The sequence below is a fragment of the Haliotis asinina genome, chromosome 9 (genome assembly GCF_037392515.1).
Source record: "Haliotis asinina isolate JCU_RB_2024 chromosome 9, JCU_Hal_asi_v2, whole genome shotgun sequence".
Taxonomy (NCBI): Eukaryota; Metazoa; Mollusca; class Gastropoda; order Lepetellida; family Haliotidae; genus Haliotis; species Haliotis asinina.
In genome coordinates, this window is record NC_090288.1 from 38,273,629 (window position 1) to 38,295,316 (window position 21,688).

The window sequence follows — 21,688 nt, forward strand, 5'->3', positions numbered from 1 at the left end:
CGTTAGTTGCAGATGAGCTGTTGGTTGTGCTAGTAAAAGCAGTGCAGCAGGCATCGTGAATGTATGTTGTTTATGGGTAGGCGAGGGTGTGTCATTCTCCCTTCCCCCATTAATACCCACAACATGTAATCGTCTCGCTTTAAAGATGTCGTCATAAAATTTCACTTTGTTCTGGTAGACAAGACATGTTACAAGTGTACACACATTCTGTAACCTATCCACCACTTGTAGACAGGTACATTGTGGCCAAACAATTACTTTACACAACATTATACGTCAAGTAGAGGACAAAGGACTGTACAAATACCGTCCAACAGAAATAACCACATCCGTCGGAAACCAGAACTAGCTGTCGATAGAAGTTGATGGCGTGTGTTGGTATTATGAGGCGTGTGTTTGTGCGTGTGTGGCGTGCTGGAGACAATTCCTGTTTGTAACGGAGCGAATCGATACAGGTACCCAGAATAAACTAACAATAAAATATGGGTGTTTGGATCGTTTTATTGTCGTGTTATGATGGGTAATGGAGGCGGAATTGTGCAACCGAAGATACGGCAACCGCGACATTTATCTGTGTTTGTCTTGCTGTGACCAGTCACCTAAGAGCTACTGTGGCATTAAATGGTGTCAACTGCGACATAACATTCCGAGTTGCGGTTTAATGTTGATCCTTGTCCTGTGTAATAGATCTGCTAAGACGTCAAGCAGGGCACGACGTGAACATGTACTGTTACATGATATGAAGAGAGAGTGAGTGAGTTTAGTTTTACGCAGCTCTTAGCAATATCAATTTGCCAGCAATATGTCGGTGAAAAGCTCAGAAAGAAAACTAAGGAGGAGGATGCGGTGAAGAAAAGACGAGTTATGTAACTGTTTCCTCCCGTTTTAGGCGACTCTGAGCAGTATTCTACGAGTATCTACTGCGACGGCAGTCCTTAAAGAATCGAAAATGTGAGTGAGTGAGTCTAGTTTTACGCCGCACTCAGCAATATTCCAGTCATATGGCGGCGGTCTGTAAATAATCCAGTCTGGACCAGACAATCCAGTGATCGGCAGGGATCAGTGAATATCGATCTGCGCAAATGGGAACCGATGACATGTGTCAACCAAGTCAGCGAGCCTGACCACCCGATCCCGTTAGTCGCAGCTCAGTACAAGCATAGTGGCCTCTTATCGCACGCATGGGCTGTTGAAGGCCTATTCTACCTAGGGACCTTCACGGGTCAGTCGAAAAAGAATTGCGGTACGTAGTCCTTTGAGCAACCTTTATACTTCCCCAAGATGCTTAATGACTTGCTCTGTTTCATATGATACCTAGTTTTATGCCTAACGCTTCCTGTGTAAAAGCATAGCGAATTTGGAGTCTTCGGGAGAGAATATCCATAAGTGAATGACTTGTTTAGTGGGAAACATCACACTTTTTGTGTTAATGGTGAAAATAAACAAATTGTTAGAGTGAGTGAGTGAGTTTAGTTTTACGCCGCACTCAGCAATATTACAGCTATATGGCGGCGGTCTGTAAATAATCGAGTCTGGACCAGACAATCCAGTGATCAACAACATGAGCATCGATCTCCGTAAATGGGATGCTATGACATGTGTCAACTAAGTCAGCGAGCCTGAACACCCGATCCCGTTAGTCGCCTCTTACGACAAGCTGAGTCGCCTTTTATGGCAAGCATGGGTTGCTGAAGGCCTATTCTACCCCGTGACCTTCACGGGTCACAAATTGTTAGATGGTGATCAACGAACTAATAGGTTTTTGGTTGCAATTGGTTTTTCCTATGGCATTTAATCACCATATATCCTAACTTAAGGGCTGACAGCGGAATAAACTGTGGGAAATCTATTGGTGTCAGCAAACCATAAAAATGTTTTAAAGTTTACACCACATATCATACGTTGTTAAGTCACACATCAACGTCTAAATGCCCATCGAACATGTGATGCTCATAATGTTGATCACTGGGTTGTCTGGTCCAGACTATCTACAGACTGACGCCATAAAGTTGGAATGTTGTGGAGTGCGGCGTTTAACAAACAATCCAAATAAATTATTTACAGGTCACACAGCTGACACATCGCCATTCTTATAAACGACATTGTCGTGGTGAATTAGTAAAGTCCAAGCAGGGGTCAAGCGGTCGCCCAGTGTAAGTACACGAGGGGGTGATTGATATTCAATGTGGGGGTGTACGATTAAGGGTGAGAGGTGTGAGTAATGAAGACTGTGCGGGGCTTGAGGCCGGGTGAGTAATATCAAGAATAATAGACGAGTGGAGGTTGAGGGGGTCGGTTTAATACGAAGGGGCTGTTACCACGTTCACGAGGTATTACAGGATATAAATATCAGTACTGTCCTTCAGTCACCAGGCTACAAAACACAAAACAGACCCAATACTCTTGCTCAGAGACATGCAAACTAAGACTGATTAGCCTTCGTGTTGTAACGGCTATTTGTTACGAGTGTTGAAAGTACCGGTTGGTACTGACTGAAGGAGTGAGTGAGTGAGTTTAGTTTTACGCCGCTTTTTAGCAATATTCCAGCAATATCACGGCGGGGGACACCAGAAAATGGGCTTCACACATTGTACGCGTGTGGGGAATCGAATCCGGGTCTTCGGCGTAACGAGCGAACGCTTTAACCATTAGGTTGACTGAAGGAACATGCCATTTCAAATATAGAAAAATAGAAACTAGCACAGGGTCATATCACCAACACAGCAAAAATGTCCATTCTTGGGACGATTAACTTTGCTAACACGTGGTGTGCGTCCGATATATTAAATGTACGATTTGGACGTACACTTGACATTAACATCTCGGTTATGCCCCCTGACAAGCAATAATATTTCAAAATTCGGGTGAGTGAACTAGTCTGGGTTCGACATTGCTCTAAACTGTCTTTCAGTTACATAACTACATGACTGCTGATAGATGCAGGTTTCACACGGCTAGTTTATCCCGTAAGTACTATAACATGTAGTTTATTGAGAAAGTGGACTCTAAAATATACCATACCATATCATTTCCAAGGGAAAACATGGAAGAACAAGGGGTTCCTTTAATCTTTCCCAGGTTTCTTCACAAGGGGTGTAATGCACTATGGGTGGAATTCTGTAAATTAATAAAGGAAACCTGTACTTTCATGTGTCCCCTTATTAATTTAGTAGTATATGTAGAGTATATGTCGGTGGAGTCATGATGGTGATTCATTGACTGGCACATACTAATGGCTGTGTCACATGAATGTTCTAATGTTACTCTCTTCCATTTTCCAAGCCTGTTTACACAGGTGTGTTGTACCTCCATGTGGCATGCAGAACACAACACATAGAGGCAATCTGGTAATCAGCCCACAGTCCATGTTAGAAGTCATATCAGTGAAAACAATACAAAGAGCCACATTACCAACATTTATTGATGACCTCATAACTCACACACATTTCATTTACTATCTTCACAATGACAATGTTCATTTACAGTGAATGACATTCATGAATTACTTCTTGACAACAGGCAGGTGTAATTATGAAGGTCCAAACTCATCAATAAAAGGGATGATTTTTTTTTTATTTACAGATTTACAAAATATTTATAGTTTTAATCCCAAACTGTCACCCCAATCAAACAACCATTCTTATAAGCCTTGAAAAATGTATAAAATGTATTATACATCACCACATTCATTAACATGCCCACTGATAACTGATAGAAGAGGCATTGGTTCACCTGGACCAGTCATCAATAGAGCTGATGGTAGCACCATATACACTCATTGTCTCTAAACATAGGGTGATCTCAAGAGAATGTCTGTGGTTGAAGATAGTATTAGGATATAGTCAGACAAATGAGACCAGACTATCCAGTGATCAATATGAGCAATAATGCCAAGGATATAGTGATACTCAACCACAGTGGCTTGTAAAACAAGTAACTGGCGTCAGGATATACACTGTTGCTATATACAGGTAAGACCCCATTAGTGACGGTATACACCTCAAGGCCAGGCACTACAAGTCCATGTGTACTCAACTATCTCAATCAGCAGTCCATGCATGCTCTCAATGCTTTCTCATACATGTGCATATCTTCCATACTTCAAAGCAATCATTCATCTTCGGGCAAGGTCGTTTTCAACACAGAAAATGAGAGGAGGGAAATATTTCCCTGACAAATGGCCGTCATACAAACTTCATAGGGTGGAATGTAGCATCTCCTACACACAATCATCACACGATTCCTCAGCACTGCAAAGTCAGTAAGAACAAGAAGTAAACCCTTTCAGTCCAAACATGGACCAAATAGGAATGATGTGGTTGCTACTGTAGTTCATCTCACTTTTTACACAAAAACTTTGTTCAATTGCAGGTCAAAATAGAACATAGCTAAAAAGATGATAAATGAAATATTAATATTTAATCTCAAGCAGTCTGTTTCCACTCCATATAAAATCGTCTGGGAAGAAAGTAAAATCAGTACTAGAATATGCACTTTACTTTGTGTGAAAGTATTGACCACTTTCTAAACAGTATTGGGAACTCATGAAACAGCCATGTTACCTTTAGCACCTGTATTGTATTTTCTGCATAATTGGCACTATGGTCTCAGCAACAATAAAACAAAGCACATATGTATATTCCAGTCCCAGGAGAAGCATTATGTGAGATCAAACCCAAAATATATCTGGAAAACTCTGTCTGCTTCTTTCTCAAATTTACTCATGAAACGTAATGATCACATGAAAAACTGTGCCTGCCTCAACAGATTCTGTTCTTCTAAAGCCTAAAGATACATGAATCTGCCGCTGTAGATTTCAAGCTGATCAAACCACATGTGCCTCCAGAAAACTGACAGAAGTTCTTTGAGTTTCTGATCTAAATGCAATTGCAAAACCTTCACCCATCCAAGAGCAGTGTGACCTAGCACAGACAAGAGATAGCACTGTGTGTCGTGAGTCTCAGTTGAAGATCCACATGATGTTCAATCCAGACATACCAATGTTCACTCTCCTGAAAAAAAAATACAACACATCTTATAAATAACTGCACAGTCAATTTTCAAAATATCAGTGGGGGCGGGACGAAGGGTATACTGAACTGGATTTCAGTCGTATCACATATTATCATAAGCACGGAGTAAAATTGCTGGTCCTATGGGTTTACAACACTGGAGTTTAAAGCCTGTCATATGAAGTGACAGCTTAATGTGGGAGAATGGCCTGAAGTAATGCAAATCTCAGACATATTTTTTAACTGTGAAGGTATGGGGTAGAATAGGTCTTCAGCAACCCATGCTGCCATTAAAATGACTATGTTGGTGATAAGAGGTGGGATCGGTTCCCAATTGTGCAGATCAATGCTCATGCTGTTGATCACTGGAAGTCTGGTCCAGACTCAACTTACAGACTGCTGCCATTTTTTGTTTAGCTGGAATATTGCTGAGTGCGGTGTAAAACTAAACTTGCTTACTCATTACACTGCTTTTCAAGCAATATTCCAGCAATATCATGGTGGGGGACACTAGAAATATATTCCACACATGGTACCTATGAGGGGAATTGAACTCTGGTCTTTGTAGTGACAAGTGAACACCTCAAGCCTTAACCACTAGGCCACCCCTCTGCCCCTGGTGATAACTAAAGATCATCAAAATGGCAAACAGGTGATTTGAACCAACAATCAGCAGATCTTGCCTGCCAAGGAACTTACCAATGCATAAACACAGACAACTCGATCAGAAGTAACACAGCAACATTTTTATATGAACCATCCAATCGGATCCAAGACTACTGTGTAATGTCCCTTCTACTCACCCCAGCATCCCGCCTCTCTTCATTTTGATGTAGAAGAAGAACAGCAGAATAGCCTGGAACATGTTGTTCCTGCCCTGGAACAAACAACAAGATCACACACAAGCTAATGCTTTATGTTCAAAGAGACTTGATATTTATTAATATCATGAAGCAAGCTGTCGCCTCAATGGCAGGCTGGACATACCTTGGGTAGGTTGAAGGTCTCGTCTCCGATGATCACCTGGAAGTGTGGAGGGCTGATGGAGACCTGGTAGATGTACATTGCATCCTTTTTGCCCTGGTCTGATGGGAAACAAGCAACTGCCTCATCAATGCAATCATAATTGTCATCTCTACAGTAGGGATGATAGTGTGTCTGCTTGTACTTATCCAAAATCTCATGCTACAGAAACATGGACAGCCCCACAAATACAGGAAGGTGACTGCACGCCAACCAATCCTTGTATCATCACAAAGCGTCACGTCAAGTAACAGCAATTATCATCTCGTAACATCTTTTGACATTATGTATAGAAACAGTCCGCTTATATTGCACTCAAGGCACATTGCCAGCTCACAGTGCTAGGTGCATTACTATCCTTGGTCATATGACACTATCATATTTTCTGATACTTTTTCAACTCCCTGGGGACCATACAGCAATTCTGCCCACCAGGCACAATGAACTAAACACACTGCCATCACATTTTACAGCTAGGGGAATTGTGCCAATGTGGATCTAAGTATCCTGTCCAAGTGTACTAGTTAGTACTATGCATATGTGTCCACCTCGGGACCAGTACCTAGCTGCCTTCACTGGGGATTGAACCTGGCCCTTCAGCGTGACAGGTAGACGCTTTGCCACTTAACTACTGTTCTCCATGTATGGGGGTATGAACCACCCACTTTCAGTAGTTTTACCAAAACTACATACCGGCTACAGTCCATTCCCTGATACTGGACTAGCAACCACCTAACTCACCAGGCTGATCTGGAGTCTTCACAAAATGCTGGGAGGTGAACGTCTTGCCGTCTGGGTATCTGGGCTGTGTGGGCAACAGGGAGTCCAGGTAGGTACACAGTAGATGCATCAGCAGCTGCAACCATTTGGGGAAAGAGACATGAAACCTCTTCATGTAGCTGTTTGGCTTTAACAACTTACATAAACTGATGCATTCCACCCCAGACTCACCACAGGTCAACTCCCATTTGCTACAAAGTATTCAAAGACATAGTATTCAAAGCTGATATCAACAATACCCCATCCCTACCATGGAGGACTGGACTTGGCAAATGTGGCTGACGCCATGAGCATGGTATGTAGGCACAATGGCTATCATTATAGCATAAACCAGTGAAACTGCAACACCCTCCTCATTATCATTTCTTACAACAATGAGTAACCATGCCTATTGGTAATTTCCTGCACAGTAAGAACATAGGAGAAAGAGAAAATTGACAAGCAAAATTTCAAAAAAAAAATGACCTGGGACTGTTCCAGCTTTTTGAAAAACGGGGGTGTACACTCATTTTTACCCATTATCATGCATCATATGATAACCTTTCAGGACAAAAGTGGGATGTGCACCCCAGCAACCACCTCTGGGTCTGCCCATGACGGCCAATACCAAAAAGTGGGATGTGCACCCCAGAAACCACCTCTGGGTCTGCCCATGACGGCCAATACCAAAAAGTGGGATGTGCACCCCAGCAACCACCTCTGGGTCTGCCCATGACGGCCAATACCAAAAAGTGGGATGTGCACCCCAGCAACCACCTCTGGGTCTGCCCATGATGGCCAATACCAAAAGTGGGATGTGCACCCCAGCAACCACCTCTGGGTCTGCCCATGACGGCCAATACCAAAAAGTGGGATGTGCACCCCAGCAACCACCTCTGGGTCTGCCCATGACGGCCAATACCAAAAAGTGGGATGTGCACCCCAGAAACCACCTCTGGGTCTGCCCATGACGGCCAATACCAAAAAGTGGGATGTGCACCCCAGCAACCACCTCTGGGTTTGCCCATGACGGCCAATACCAAAAAGTGGGATGTGCACCCCAGCAACCACCTCTGGGTCTGCCCATGACGGCCAATACCAAAAAGTGGGATGTGCACCCCAGCAACCATCCTCTGGGTCTGCCCATGACGGCCAATACCAAAAAGTGGGATGTGCACCCCAGCAACCACCTCTGGGTCTGCCCATGACGGCCAATACCAAAAGTGGGATGTGTACCCCAGCAACCACCTCTGGGTCTGCCCATGACGGCCAATACCAAAAAGTGGGATGTGCACCCCAGCAACCACCTCTGGGTCTGCCCATGACGGCCAATACCAAAAAGCAGTATAAAATGCATGGCCTTACCACCGAGTCTGTGGGTAGATGCTCCCCCCATGGTTTGCCATAACTACCTCCACTGTTCCATGCAAAGGCGGACATAGCACCTGTAGCCAGGTCTGAAATATAAATACATGCACATGAAAACTAGCACAGAAAGCTACAACATACAGCTACATAGAGATTTACACTTTTTGTTTGCACATTCAGCAGTATGCAACAGCTAAAGATATGGCTGTAAATAATCAAGTTCGGACCAGTACAGGTTACTTGGAACTAAACTCTGAGTGAGCAAGTTTAGTTTTGCACCCCACTCAGCAATATTCCAGCTATATGGCGGAGGTCTGTAAATAATAGAATCTAGACCAGACAATCCAGTGATCAACAGCATGAGCATTGACCTGCACAATTGGGAACCGATGACATGTGCCAATCAAGGAGATCAAACTGAAGCAGTCTACTAGCCAGTCAGAGGATGGTGACATGCCATCAAACAGGCCTTGGAAACAACATGGGGTGCCAGGAACCAATTCAAAGTGGGTATCCCAAGTGGTGGTAGTTGACAACATTCATACCTCGTATACGCTTGACAACGTACTCCTGGTTCGACGACACATCCAAGTAGGGTATGATAGCGTTTAGAGAGGGTACAAAATTTCCTTTCGTCAAAGCCAGCTGTTTTAACGTAGATACACTAACATCTGCAGGATAGATGAAGCGACAGAGTGAATGAAAAAATCCATGAATGAGAAATTCACGATCAGTTCACCTTCAATCCACTGACTTTTTCTTGGGTTGTATTGTTAAGGCATGGCATGATATAATCAATAGTAATATCAAAGAATCAGGTAGTCCTAAAATTTTTACAGTTGATCATAATCTGTATACCTCAGGTATGTCATATTATCTGTATCTATATACCTGTTCATGTTATAACACACACATCTTCATGCTCCACCCTTGTTATAATGTATTTGTATGCTCATATACACATTCATGCTATAACATCTACATCAAGCATCTACCTCCTGCCTGCAAATCCTCACAGCCGATGCTCCTCAGCGTATTGTTCACTTTCTCTAGTTCATTCGCCAGCTTGATTATCAAGGTGAGACTGAGCCACTGAAACAAGATCACCAACACGGTAGATGAGAATTACATTAGTCCACAAAATGTGGGTGGTTAGTGTCTCAGGTTCCTTTAGAAAGGATGTCATGTTGTCTGCCTGTTATCTAGTCCAGTGAACCCTCTGGAGCCAAACAGGGATAGAAAATTGTGTCCCACTTTGCTACAATGATAATGATGTACATTCAGAGAAAACTCTGGCGTCATACCCATGACTACACGGTTTCAGTAACCTATCTAGCTTTTCTCCAAACGTTCGTAACCCTAAAATCGAACTTCTCAAGCCCATTCTCAAAACATTGGCTACGATCGAAGTTAGGAATTCTTACAGCTACGAATGTTTCGAGAATAAGGCCCCTGGATTTGTCACAATAAATGGAGCATCTTGTTTTAATTTGATGAGATACCTTGAAAGGTTTCATTCTGCTGTCAAAACAAATGGAAATTATGCGATAACTGATTAAATCTCCATTAATGATGAATCATGGTTGACTGGTGAAATGTAGAACAAAGTATGGTGGAACTAGGCTATGAATTGTGACAAAACTTAGAATCAAGGGGGAATGAATAACATACTTTTCGGAGTCTCTCTGTCCATAAATACAAGTTGTCTTCAGTCACACCAAAATTACTCCAAACCTGGAAACGCAAAAGCATCATACAGAACTACGCATCGCTACAAGAAAAAGGAATTGGCAACAAGGAAACGGTGTCACTATAAGGAAACACTGCATGACAATCACTGAGTGAGTTCATACAACACTACATCATAAGGAAACACTGCATCACAACAAGGAAACACTGCATCATGACAAGGAAACTCAGTATCACAAAAAGGAAACAGTATCACAATAAGGAAACACTGCATTGTGATAAGGAAACACATTCACTAAAAGCAATGACATAGACATGTCTAGTGTGCATCAATGCTGAACAGAATGGACCAAGTGGATTTCTGACCTACACACTATACAATGACACTCATCTGGAACATACCTCCTCCACGCCTGATGACACAGACTGATCACTGCTGCTGGCTTTAGCTGTAGGTGACTGGGGCGACCGGGTGGCCACCTGATACTGGTACTTTCTCAGTACATTCACATGATCCATTGGACTGGATCCAAAACTCCAGAATGAGGCTCCTTGACTACTGGTATCAGGGGAGGCTATCATGTAAAACATTTAATTCAATCAACAACTAACAGCTTAAAATCTAAAGTTATACAGTGTACTTTTCCGTTTACTATTTAGTAAGTGAATACACATCCATAGGATTATGGCTCTCCATCACAAAAAATGATGTCAAGCTTGTAATTCCAGATAAATAACTTGTTACCACACATACAATGTCCAGCCTTCCCAGCATACCTTGCAAGCTTCTTCTCTCCTTCTCTTCCTGCTCTTTCAGATAACGAGCCAAGGTGGGCATATCTGAGATGGCATCATACGTAGAAGCTGAGTTGAAACAGAAATCCCTCAATCACCAGATTGTGACACATAAGGTACTACAGATCTATGTTGATCTGTCATGCTTAGTATTTGCTAACATGGACAATTGTTTACATGTCTATTAGGAATCCTAAAAGGTTAAAAAATAACTTGTAATCATTCCTTAATCCTTGCATTAGATTACTAACTATCATTTTACTTTTGAAGCATTCATAACATGTTTAATGAGGTAAACATTTAGAATAAACCTACAAAAAAAGAAAATACAATGCTGTACCACAAGCCGATTATAATGCATCAATTAAAACTAGCTTTGATAGGCACTTAAAGTGTTTGAGTTTAGTTCTATGCAGCTTTTAGGAATATTCAAGAAATATGTTGGCGCGGGGAAGCATGGTCTTCCGCAGAAAACAATGTTAACCCTCACGTAATGCCACCAGAGATGACCACTGATGGTCATGGTAACAAAATCAGAATTCAAAGTTGCAAAAGACAAACCTGGTGAGAGTTTGGTATAGGTGGCGTTGTGTCTGGACCTCAGCCCACTATGGTCACTGACATCGAACCTGCTTGAAGAGTTGTTGGCAGAACTCAGGTTTGCACTCTTAAATGAGAAGCGGTAATCAGCAGCAGATGTGATAACACTAGTTGCATTAGTGGAGTAATCAGAATAGTCAAACTGCATTTGAAAAAAAAGTACTATTTCACAAAGCATTCTAGCATTTCTGTAAGGTTTAGATGTGTATATGAAACAAATGGCTGAAGTTGTAGACTTATCATGTTACACTGATCAACAGAAAGTCAATGAGTCCTAAAGCAATATTAGTGTACATGCAACTAGTTGTCTCTCTGCACCCCTAGAGATGCAACGGATAAAACGACAAGTGCCTATTAAGTAATGGATATTTTAACAAAGTGAATTAAAAGCTTGGCTCTCATTAGCTGGTATTGTCTCACTGTAAAATGCTTTTTGTCACCAGTGCTTTAACGATTTGCTCTCCATGATAACTTATGAATAAAAAGTTCAAATTGACACAATGTATAATTTGGGGGATCAAAAGTGTAATACTACCAGGGCTCCATATAAGGGCAGTGTTGGTGTATATACGGAAAAGAAGTATGCTCGATACGGTAGGAAAACAATAAGAAAACGTAGCAGATACGCACTACAGCACCGGTGTATGGTCTTAGAATCATTTACAGGTGTATTTATCTCAAAAACTATTGCTTTATTGTTTATTGACCTGTTTACACAAGAATAGCAATGTTGTGGTGCATATATGAAATGAAACACATGATTATTTACACGCCATTAAATTCCATTGTACTCTTAACTTTTTCCTGTACTCTTATATTGAAAACATGAGACATACATACTCATGTAGAAAAAGTATCTGCTTTATATGACCAGTGCTTTAACAACTTGCTCTCCATAATAATTTATGAAAAAAAGTCATGAAGAAATGACACAATTTGAAATTTGGGGAATCAAAAGTGTCACACTACAAACAAAATTTTAGACATAGAATGGTAACCAAAATCATAATGGTTAGTCTCTCTGTAAGTCATCTTGTTACTGAATATAATTACATTTCTGTTCCAATCTTACTAATGAGATAAGTGGTATGAAGATAAACTTCAGACTGATGTGAATTTCATAAGAAATCAAAACCACAGTGCTATAGGTACTAAATTTAACTAAACTGATTTCTGATTTCAAACAGATTTGAAAGTACACATGATATATCTTTAGAATTCAGGCTTAGACGCTTAGACCCCCAAATCTGGATTTTGACTCAAAAATATCCTTGGAGAGTCAACCTGAAATCCAAACATAAATGTCTAGGAGGAACCCCGCCATGCTATCAATTTGTTTCCCATTTAACAGTGTTCATGAATGGCATTTCAAGGTGACAGGACACTGGTTCCTGTAATGCTGAGATGTCAGTCTGATCCACAGAAAATTCACATGACCCAGAGAATACACACATTTCAGATTTAACATTTCTTACAATTATTAAAAAGCGTAAAATTCATAAACAGCAAATATGTGCAAAAACGTCAGTCAAAGTTATTGTGAAATATACAGTCAGTCACTGGGGCTGGTGGGTTGTAGACTTCCATGGGACCTTCAACGAATCTGCGTGATTTGTGTGTCCAACTCTATTCATGAACACTGCCATTACATCTAACATAGGTTGTTGGGGACCTATTCTAATGAAGAAGCCCCACTGGACAAGGAATGTCGGAAAACTAAATGAGTGAGTTTAGTTTTACACCGCACTCAGCAATATTCCAGCTTATGGCGGTGGTCTGTAAATAATCGAGTCTGGACCAGACAATCCAGTGATCAACAACATGACCATCGATCTGCGCAACTGGGAACAGATGACATGTGTTTACCAAGCCAGCGAGGCTGACCACCTGATCCCTTTCGTTGCCTGTTACGACAAGCATAATCGCCTTTTATGACAAGCATGGGTTGCTGAAGATCTATTCTACCCCGGACCTTCATGGGTCTAGGAAAACTAAAGACGTGATGTTCACAAATCCCTGTATCTCAAGCCTCATGGCGTTTTAAAACACAGTTAGAGTACAGCATAACTACTACTAGAGACTGAAAGAAATATTTTTATATCAAGACCGTATGTCAGTTGTTTGGTTTTGAAAACAGAGATACAAAATGCGTAACCTACCCTTTCAAATGACTGTGAGTGTGATGGAGAAAGTGTTGATGATGACATCGATTGATAGCCTGGAGGACTGTGCTGTGAGAACATGAACGATGCCCCATATGGAGACTGTGATAGGTAAGATGATGGGCTGTGACGGGATCCATCACTGGTAAAACTTGTTTGTGACACAGGAGTGCTTGCCGAGAAGATGAAGCTACTCTGTGCTGACTGGTCACCTACAGGTTTCCGTGGTGATACCTTGAAACCTCGCTCTGGAAATTTATGAGGAGACATTTGCATGGTTAGTTAACGTTTTTCAGTGACATTTAAATATATGATGATTAGTTGTTGGTCTCAAATTAGTAGCAGTTTCACTATTGTCATATCTTACACCTTAGATTTTTTTATGACTGTGATGACTATGGCAAATATCAAATACCGTACCATTTTTCTGAACTCGAAGTAGTCTAGCTTGCTCTTCTGTTAGCTCCACAACATCTCCAAAGAAATAATCCCTTGTGTAGGACACCAGATAAACAATACTTGGAACCAGTCTGAACAACCAGAAGATCACACCTCCACACTCTGAAAAAATTCAAAATTTACAAACTTCATCAGATTTCATGGCTCAAAATAATCTATCTAGTTGGCTGAAATATTTCTTCTGTGCCCTGAGCCACATTTGGAAAAGTACAGTGTTCATGGACTTACCTAAATACCACAGTGCAGGATGGGCCACTCCAAAATAACTGCTAATGGTGCTGTAGGACCTTCAAACACAAATTTTGGCAGATATCATAGTGTGTCAGTAACCATGGTTACACTGAGTGAATCCTTAAAGGGGTACTGATGCCGAGCAATTTCCGTGGACTGGTGGTTTCTTTCATTACTGTTTTTCTCCCGTGAGTACCCGGATGATATCCCAGAATTCGTCACTGGTTCATGATGTCTGCTGCGCCTCCCATATGCGCAACTGATAATTTAGGTGTAAACTGATCAACAAAGACGAAGTCATTTTACTTCGATATTATGAAAACAAATCAAACACCTTGAAGTTTACTCATCTGCCAGTGATATTAAAAATACTGTTAGGACTAAAAAATAACGAAGTCAGTGTAGGTCTTTAGATTTTATCTTATAAACCTAATTAGTTCCTTGTCACATTTGTGTAAATTTTGAAAGTTAATAAAAAAAACCACACGGTCTGCTTATACTTACAGTGAATTTTTAAGATGATGTTAATATCTAAACATTGTACAGATTGCCAACCTGAATCATATTTCACACACACCCTATTCGTGACCTAGTGCATGTTTTCCGTAATACAGATTCTGCTGAATGCTACAAGAAATACATTTTTTAAAAATGCAAATATTAAATTTAAGACAGACGAAAGTTATAGCAACAATGTCAGGCTATAAACTCGTCCAGGAATGTATCCAACAATATCCACATAAAAGAACGATAATCCATTCATCTGCAGCTGGTAAATAATCCTGCTCTATGTCTTATGTCTTTCAACAGTCTAATATGAGAAAAAGTTGACACATCGTTTGAGAAATTTTCACACTGGTAACATGTATACATAATCTCACACCTGCATCACTTACATGCACATATTACATAACAAGCAATACATTTGCCACTTCAGTCCTTAATTTATAATGTTGAGTATTTACTAAAGACAGGAGAAACGCCAAATGGGAACCTATGTTGAGTAATTTTAGTGGTGTTACCGCTATTTATACCCATTATAAATTCATTAACTGACCATCAAGTAAATGACAAATAACACGTGTAGGTTTGACAATCAAATGCGAGTTACAGCAAGGAAGATGTAATCTCTGTGTCGCATGCAGCCTGAAAACACTTTTGGACCGAAACTGTTTTGAGGATACCAGTGGAACTTGGTTGTTACATAAGAAATGTACATAGGTATTTGCTGTGTACCTGGGTAAATGGGTATAATCAGTTTTTCTCACGAAAGAAAAGTTTTCTCTACCAATAGCAAAGTCGTCGTTATTAGTTTACGAATTCAGATAAATCAACTGTGTGCTTTTTATTATCATAGATAATAAACCAGAGTCGTAGCTACCAAAGTTTACATATGATGTTTGCTATGACAGCTGGGCCAACCCTCAAAACTGTCTAAATATAAAGCTTTGCAATCTTTCGGACTCATATGAAACAAATGGTTTGCTATGTGTATGTAGACATCATATTTTCACATGACATGATTAAATGTCAAGGTAAAAAACACAGAAATAGGATCAAATTGGATCAGTCACTGTACCATCCAGGCATCAGAAAAAAAAAAATACTGCTGGGATATTTTGTTACAATCAAATAAGGAATACCATGGATATTTTGAAATAACAGCATGTGATGGGCATTCAGCCTCCTCAGTTTTTAGGGTGAAGAAATTCTGCTAATATGGACAGGAGCCCAGTCCCTTTGTACGTCACGGTCAAGGGAGCGGATGCTGACCAGTTTGGTGCTTGGATTCGTAATTAGACCGTTGGTGAGAAACATTATTCGCTCCGCATCAGTGCCCCTTTAAGCTGAATACCAGTTTACAAAATTTCATTTAAAATGGCAGTTTCCTTTTTACTTGTCTGTGGAACAGGTGCAGGAGGTTAAACATGTTAAATGGCAGTCCCAAACACTTTGGTTCAGGAAGAATTCCACTTGTATCACCTTCAAATTTCAGTCTAGTCAAATCATAATCAGTCTAGTCAAATCATAATCAGTCTAGTCAAATCATAATCAGTCTAGTCAAATCATAATCACCTGAATATGTATTCCTCATATGATAAGGATGAGTTTTAACATGAACATGATGAAGTCAGTTAACTTTTCAGTTGCACTTTAATCTATTATTTTCAATTTCAGTTTTGAGCAGTTGTCAAATCTTACATGTCAATGAAGAGCAGCATGATAATCACAAGAATAAAGACAGCTGATGAGATTGCCTTTCTTGCAACAACCTTCCCATGACGTTTTCTGAATGTCTTCTCAACAACTGGACTGCTTCCTGGAGCAAGCCGCGCCATCTTGTAAAATATACTAAAGGTCACTTATTATTTAAAACAGTTAAAGTTTGTAATCCAACATCACGATAACTCTTATTAATCCAGCACCAGTCATCCAAATTCGTGGGCAACTTTACGAAAACACGAGTTCGCGGTTGGACAAGCTCAATACATTGTTGTGTCAGTCCATTGAAATAACAGCAATTTGGCGACAACTAGAATTCGGTGTTAGGAGTTTGTTGGGCAAAGCTAAAAGGCAAGACACAGATTCGGATGTTTAGAAATTATGAAAATATGCCAGAATGGTTTCATTAATGATATAAAATCTAGGACATTTCTAATAGACAGTTGTATCTAAACATTTCCTACCGATTAAAGAGTTAATATATTTGGTAAACCTGCCGCTTCAACATACGAAACTGCATACTGGTAGATTTGCTAAAATGGCGGACGACCAGGAGCAGGTGTGCTTTTCTGAAAATTAGCCGGTTAACTATGTTGACAAATGTTGAACTGTCTTTCGTTATGAAGTGACATTGCATTGTTGGCTCATGTTATTGTTTTGGACTCCGACAACTGTCTCTTTATGTTATGGTTTACAAAGAATTCGTAGAATTGGAACTTCAACATGTCAAATTCATGGATGTTGATATAAATATATGTTAAGTTCATTTTTCGATTTTTTCAGCAAGTACCGGCCCAGACAGTCGAAGAACCGCTGGATCTCATTCGACTCAGTCTAGATGAGCGTATTTATGTGAAGATGAGAAATGACAGAGAGTTGCGAGGCAGATTGCATGTGAGAAATGTTGCTTGAAACTATGAAAGTCACATTAAGGTCTCATGGATTAATTACGTCTAATAATGTGTATTGTACCAATCTAGCCGAAGAGGTATAGTAAATAAATAAAGATGTTGGGTACTTAGTGTAAACCTCTTGCATTTGGAAAGGGTGATATAGGTCCCAGTGAATGTCTCCAAGCTTGACAAGAGCAGAACAGTGTTTATTCTGGAAGAGATGCATATGAAAAGTGAACAGTTGTGGATGTGATCTTCCTTATTATGAGGAACATATACAGGAAATGTTGTTTTTCATAGTGAAGAAGATGATGTCCATAAATGTTGTTCACCTTTTATGTGTGTTAGTACTAGATTTGCCAGTTGCAGAAATCTCCTGCTATCCCGTCTTTCTTTGATGTATTTAATCATTGTTCATGCTTTCAGTCACTGATGTTTGTCAGCATTACACTCACACATAAAACATATGTCATGGGACCGTTCATAATGTATAGCAAGGGGTGTTGAGTACTGAGTTTTGGGTAGATTAGGGATAGGTTTTTCTTGCAACCACTTAGAGAAATTGTTGAAATTCATTTTGTCATGGTAATTGCTGCACTTTTCCTTAGCTTTAAATATCAATGAAGCATTTGGAATGAAACCCTCACATGTACCAACATGGACTACAATTAATACTGATGGTACCTGAATAACGCCATCTGCTCCCTCCTCATCAGCTTGCCAAGATTTTGATAACATGTTATGGGCTTGCACCCATTTTTCATCCATGTACATGATTGGACGGTTTTCTTTATGGTACTGGCGAACCATTCTGAGATATCTCAAATGCCATGCAACAATGTCTTTTCACTCCATTAGGACCTGTCTGTCTGAATGAGTTTTCCACCACTTGAAACCAATTTTTCTCAAACAATTACACATTGTTTCTGTACTCCCTGCATATCCCAAATCATCAGCAGCCATTTTCATAACGCTTGTCAGTGTTGGCATTGTCTTGGTTACTGTGCTGCAGTGTTGAATGTACAGGCGAATTGCGCACTTATCAAAATAATCAAATTCATAATTCCTTTTAGTACGACTCCGAGTCTAGTACGAGTATCCACTTTCCCTTGGCTTGTGAACTTATTGGTTCCCATTGCGGGAACACATTTACCTGAGTCATTTATTTTGTGCAAGGTACTGACAGATATACCAGTAGCATCCCTGTTTTTTTAAAGTGCACTGTATGTGCTGTTGAAATTGTACACATGTACCAAATGACATTGTAGGCAACCTCACATATTTGTGAATGAATGACTTGACTCTGTTTACCGAATTTAGAGTATAACATGATAAGTTTCAAATACCTGCAGGGTTTACGACTCTTTTCAGGGTAGACTTTACAAGAGAGTAGTGTACAAATGCCCGAGCAGAAACATGAAGCTTCTGAACTATTGAGTAGAAAGTGATTACTGCAAGGATCAAAAAGATCATGTGCCCAAAGTTTTCAAACCTGTTCCCCCTTTGAGTCGGTAGTGGATCAGTTCATGGCACGCTCACCCTTGTCCTTTCACAAACGTGTCGTTCGTGGACTTCTAATATTGGTTGGACAGTAAGAATCATATTGGGCTTGGCATTGGCACGTATCCCTTCATGAATTCAGAACATTATTAATGATCAATAGAACTGAATAGTCATGATACAAGGAGTGTATTTACTGAAATTTGGGCATTATGTTTCACAGAGACATGCAAAATGAAATATATCGAATCCCGATGGTATAGGAGTCTTCAGTCTCATATTTGTAATTTGACGGTAATGTTGTCATGTTGTCATTGCCATGGAAAGTTAACACTCAGCCTGGCAAAACATGTTAGATGATTTATTTTGACATTATTTCCCTGAAATAATAACATGAATAATACATCAACTGTGGACTTGTTGGAATATCATGGTTACGATGAATGACATGTTGTTTTTTCAGGCATATGATCAGCATTTGAATATGATCATGGGAGAGGTTGAAGAAACAGTCACAACTGTTGAAATTGATGAAGAAACATATGAAGAAATCTACAAGGTATAAACGTTGTTAACAGTGTTAACACAGGATTAACTGAAACATCTTTTTTGGAAGACTATCCTCCACTTTCCTCAAAATACTGAATCAAAAGATCTTGTAGTACTGTCAGAATGGAATGACACCGTTGGGGGTTCCAGGGCTTAATAATGAGAGTGTAAAACTAAAGGATATTTGTTATCTTCAAAGAAGTAAAGACCCACATCTCAATGAGAAACCCAACTAAAATTATTTACGCATCAGTTTGACTAACATATTGTGACAAATTCTTGGCATGTGCTGCTCTCGTTATTAGCCTGTATGTCACAAGTCATAGTCTGAGTCAAAGACTGGTTGAGTGCTAAGAAAGTGGTTGTCCAAACAGTGTTAAATAACTCTGCAGACATATTCTGAAGAGTATTGATAATGATCTGTTTATATTCCAGTCAACAAAGAGGAACATCCCCATGCTGTTTGTACGTGGAGATGGCGTCATTCTTGTCTCCCCACCCATGAGGACAGGGACATGAGTTCCAGATCTTCATCCGATTCCCATCATCAATCATTTTAAAAACACTGTGACTAACCTGTGAAGACAGAGTGCAGCCTCATCCGAATCCTTCATGTCCAAAGGAATTATCAGCTAATGTCAAGATGCTGATGTTGGACATACGTTTGGACTCAAATTCTCATTGTATGACCATCATGTTGTTTATGTTCATGATGAATAAAACAATGCCTTTGTACTTGATGAGTGGATTGTTTTATATTTTTGTTTGGGATGGGGGATGGGGGCACAGCTGGCTGAATTATCTGAGGCAGATTAATTTGCTGTGCAGAGTTGCATCCCTTAGGCAAATCAGGAACACAGCAGGATTAGCGTTGTCAACTGAACATTTGACTCCCAGGTTTGGGCCTGTGTCATTTCAGCTGCACCCCTTTACATAGAATATGATGCAAGTGAGTTTAATATTCCAGCTATATGGCAGCAGCCTGTTAATAATTGAGTCTGGACCAGACAGTCCAGTCAACAACATGAGCATCAATGTACGCAATTGGGATACGATGATACATGTCAGCCAGATCAGCGATCCTGACCACCTGAACCCAAAAATGCGTAATAACGAAATACGCTTGCCTATGGAATGTAGAGATTCTATCAGGTTTTGAAATGTTAGACCCAGCATAGGTATGTTCTACTAGTGTTGAAGATTTGCTCAGCTGCTTCCAAATTGGTCAAATCCATGACCCACCCATATTTATATGGCACCAAAATATCAATGCCAGCACAGGCACACCCAGGTTCTCCCAATTCAATAGAGCACTAATCTTCACTTCTGGCACCAACAAACAGTTCTCCATCACTGTGAACGTCATTCTCTATCTGCTTACACTGCTGTCACAGTACATGATGTTGTAGATGCTGCTGTTTTAATCTTCAAGGCACGTAGCATGGTGGCCCTTGGCAGAAGTTATAACACAGCCTGACCTCGGTCAGTCTCCTGATACCAGTGTCTGGAGATGGTGCTCATGCCAACTGATTCTTCATCTTCAGTTACTCATACCTTGACTTCACAGGTAGACAGTTTCTAGCAGAGAACACTGTTGGTGTCAACTACTTTGTTTCTTTGCATGTGGAGCATGTGTTGCTGCCTTTCTGTATTGTTACATGAGGATTAGTTTTTGTTCGATCATGACAGTCATGAATATTACTTAGACACCAAATGACATAGTATTCAAACTTCACATGCAGGTGAACAAAGGTATTGCATCCTTTCAACCGTCAGTGTCAAAAAAAGAAAAAAAAAGAAACAGGTAGTCTGGCTCTGTGGCTTGTTGATGTGCCCTTTTAGTGGTGATCATTGCTCAGTATTTCTGTCACTATTGTCTTCTTTCATCTTTAACATTTAAGCTAATATGATGAAGAGGAACACCTTTTTATGGATAGATAACTTCTGCCAATAAATGTGATGTTTCGATGTAGATTCTAATACCGCTATCAAGCAGTGTTCCTTAATTTGTATGTGTGTGTGTGTGTGTGTGTGTGGGCACGTTTGGATGTGCATTGTATCTTGTTAAATGCCATACTCCGCTATGTTCCAGCTATCAGACTGCATCCTGTTGATACTCAAGTCTGAAACAGTGACTGATATCAATACTGCCCGAGTACAAGTCATCCAGTCTGACCCTGCTGTCACCTCTTACAACCAGCAAACAATACAAATCTGGAGCTCTGCCACTGCTTTGACTGATCTGGTGACCTTCCTTTGTAATATCTGAAATACCCTTTAGTGTTGAAAAACAAACAAAAATGGAAAGAAATGACTGTTTTTGAGTGGAAGAAATACAGTTTCCGTAAACAAGAAACAATGAGTTAGTGAGTATTGCATTATGCTGGATCAGCAACTTTGCTATTTGCAGTGAAGACTCTGAGGC

At 40.3% G+C, this 21,688-nt stretch overlaps 2 protein-coding genes across 2 annotated transcripts; one reads left to right on the forward strand and one right to left on the reverse strand.

The window, feature by feature from the left end:
• Positions 1-3,402: 3,402 nt before the first annotated feature.
• Positions 3,403-16,673, reverse strand: LOC137295817 (transmembrane protein 209-like). The gene is made up of 15 exons (XM_067827370.1): positions 16,301-16,673; positions 14,096-14,154; positions 13,829-13,969; positions 13,406-13,656; positions 11,208-11,313; positions 10,629-10,715; positions 10,254-10,426; positions 9,834-9,896; positions 9,158-9,254; positions 8,708-8,833; positions 8,160-8,251; positions 6,777-6,891; positions 6,000-6,097; positions 5,816-5,889; positions 3,403-5,012 (listed from the first exon to the last, which is right to left on the reverse strand). Exons 1-15 carry the CDS (start codon positions 16,435-16,437, stop codon positions 4,961-4,963), a joined length of 1,671 nt encoding a protein of 556 aa, XP_067683471.1. The 5' UTR covers positions 16,438-16,673; the 3' UTR covers positions 3,403-4,960.
• Positions 16,674-16,846: 173 nt separating this feature from the next.
• On the forward strand, positions 16,847-19,998 carry LOC137296091 (U6 snRNA-associated Sm-like protein LSm3). The gene is made up of 4 exons (XM_067827759.1): positions 16,847-16,880; positions 17,105-17,215; positions 19,178-19,273; positions 19,699-19,998. Exons 1-4 carry the CDS (start codon positions 16,860-16,862, stop codon positions 19,780-19,782), a joined length of 312 nt encoding a protein of 103 aa, XP_067683860.1. The 5' UTR covers positions 16,847-16,859; the 3' UTR covers positions 19,783-19,998.
• Positions 19,999-21,688: the final 1,690 nt, after the last annotated feature.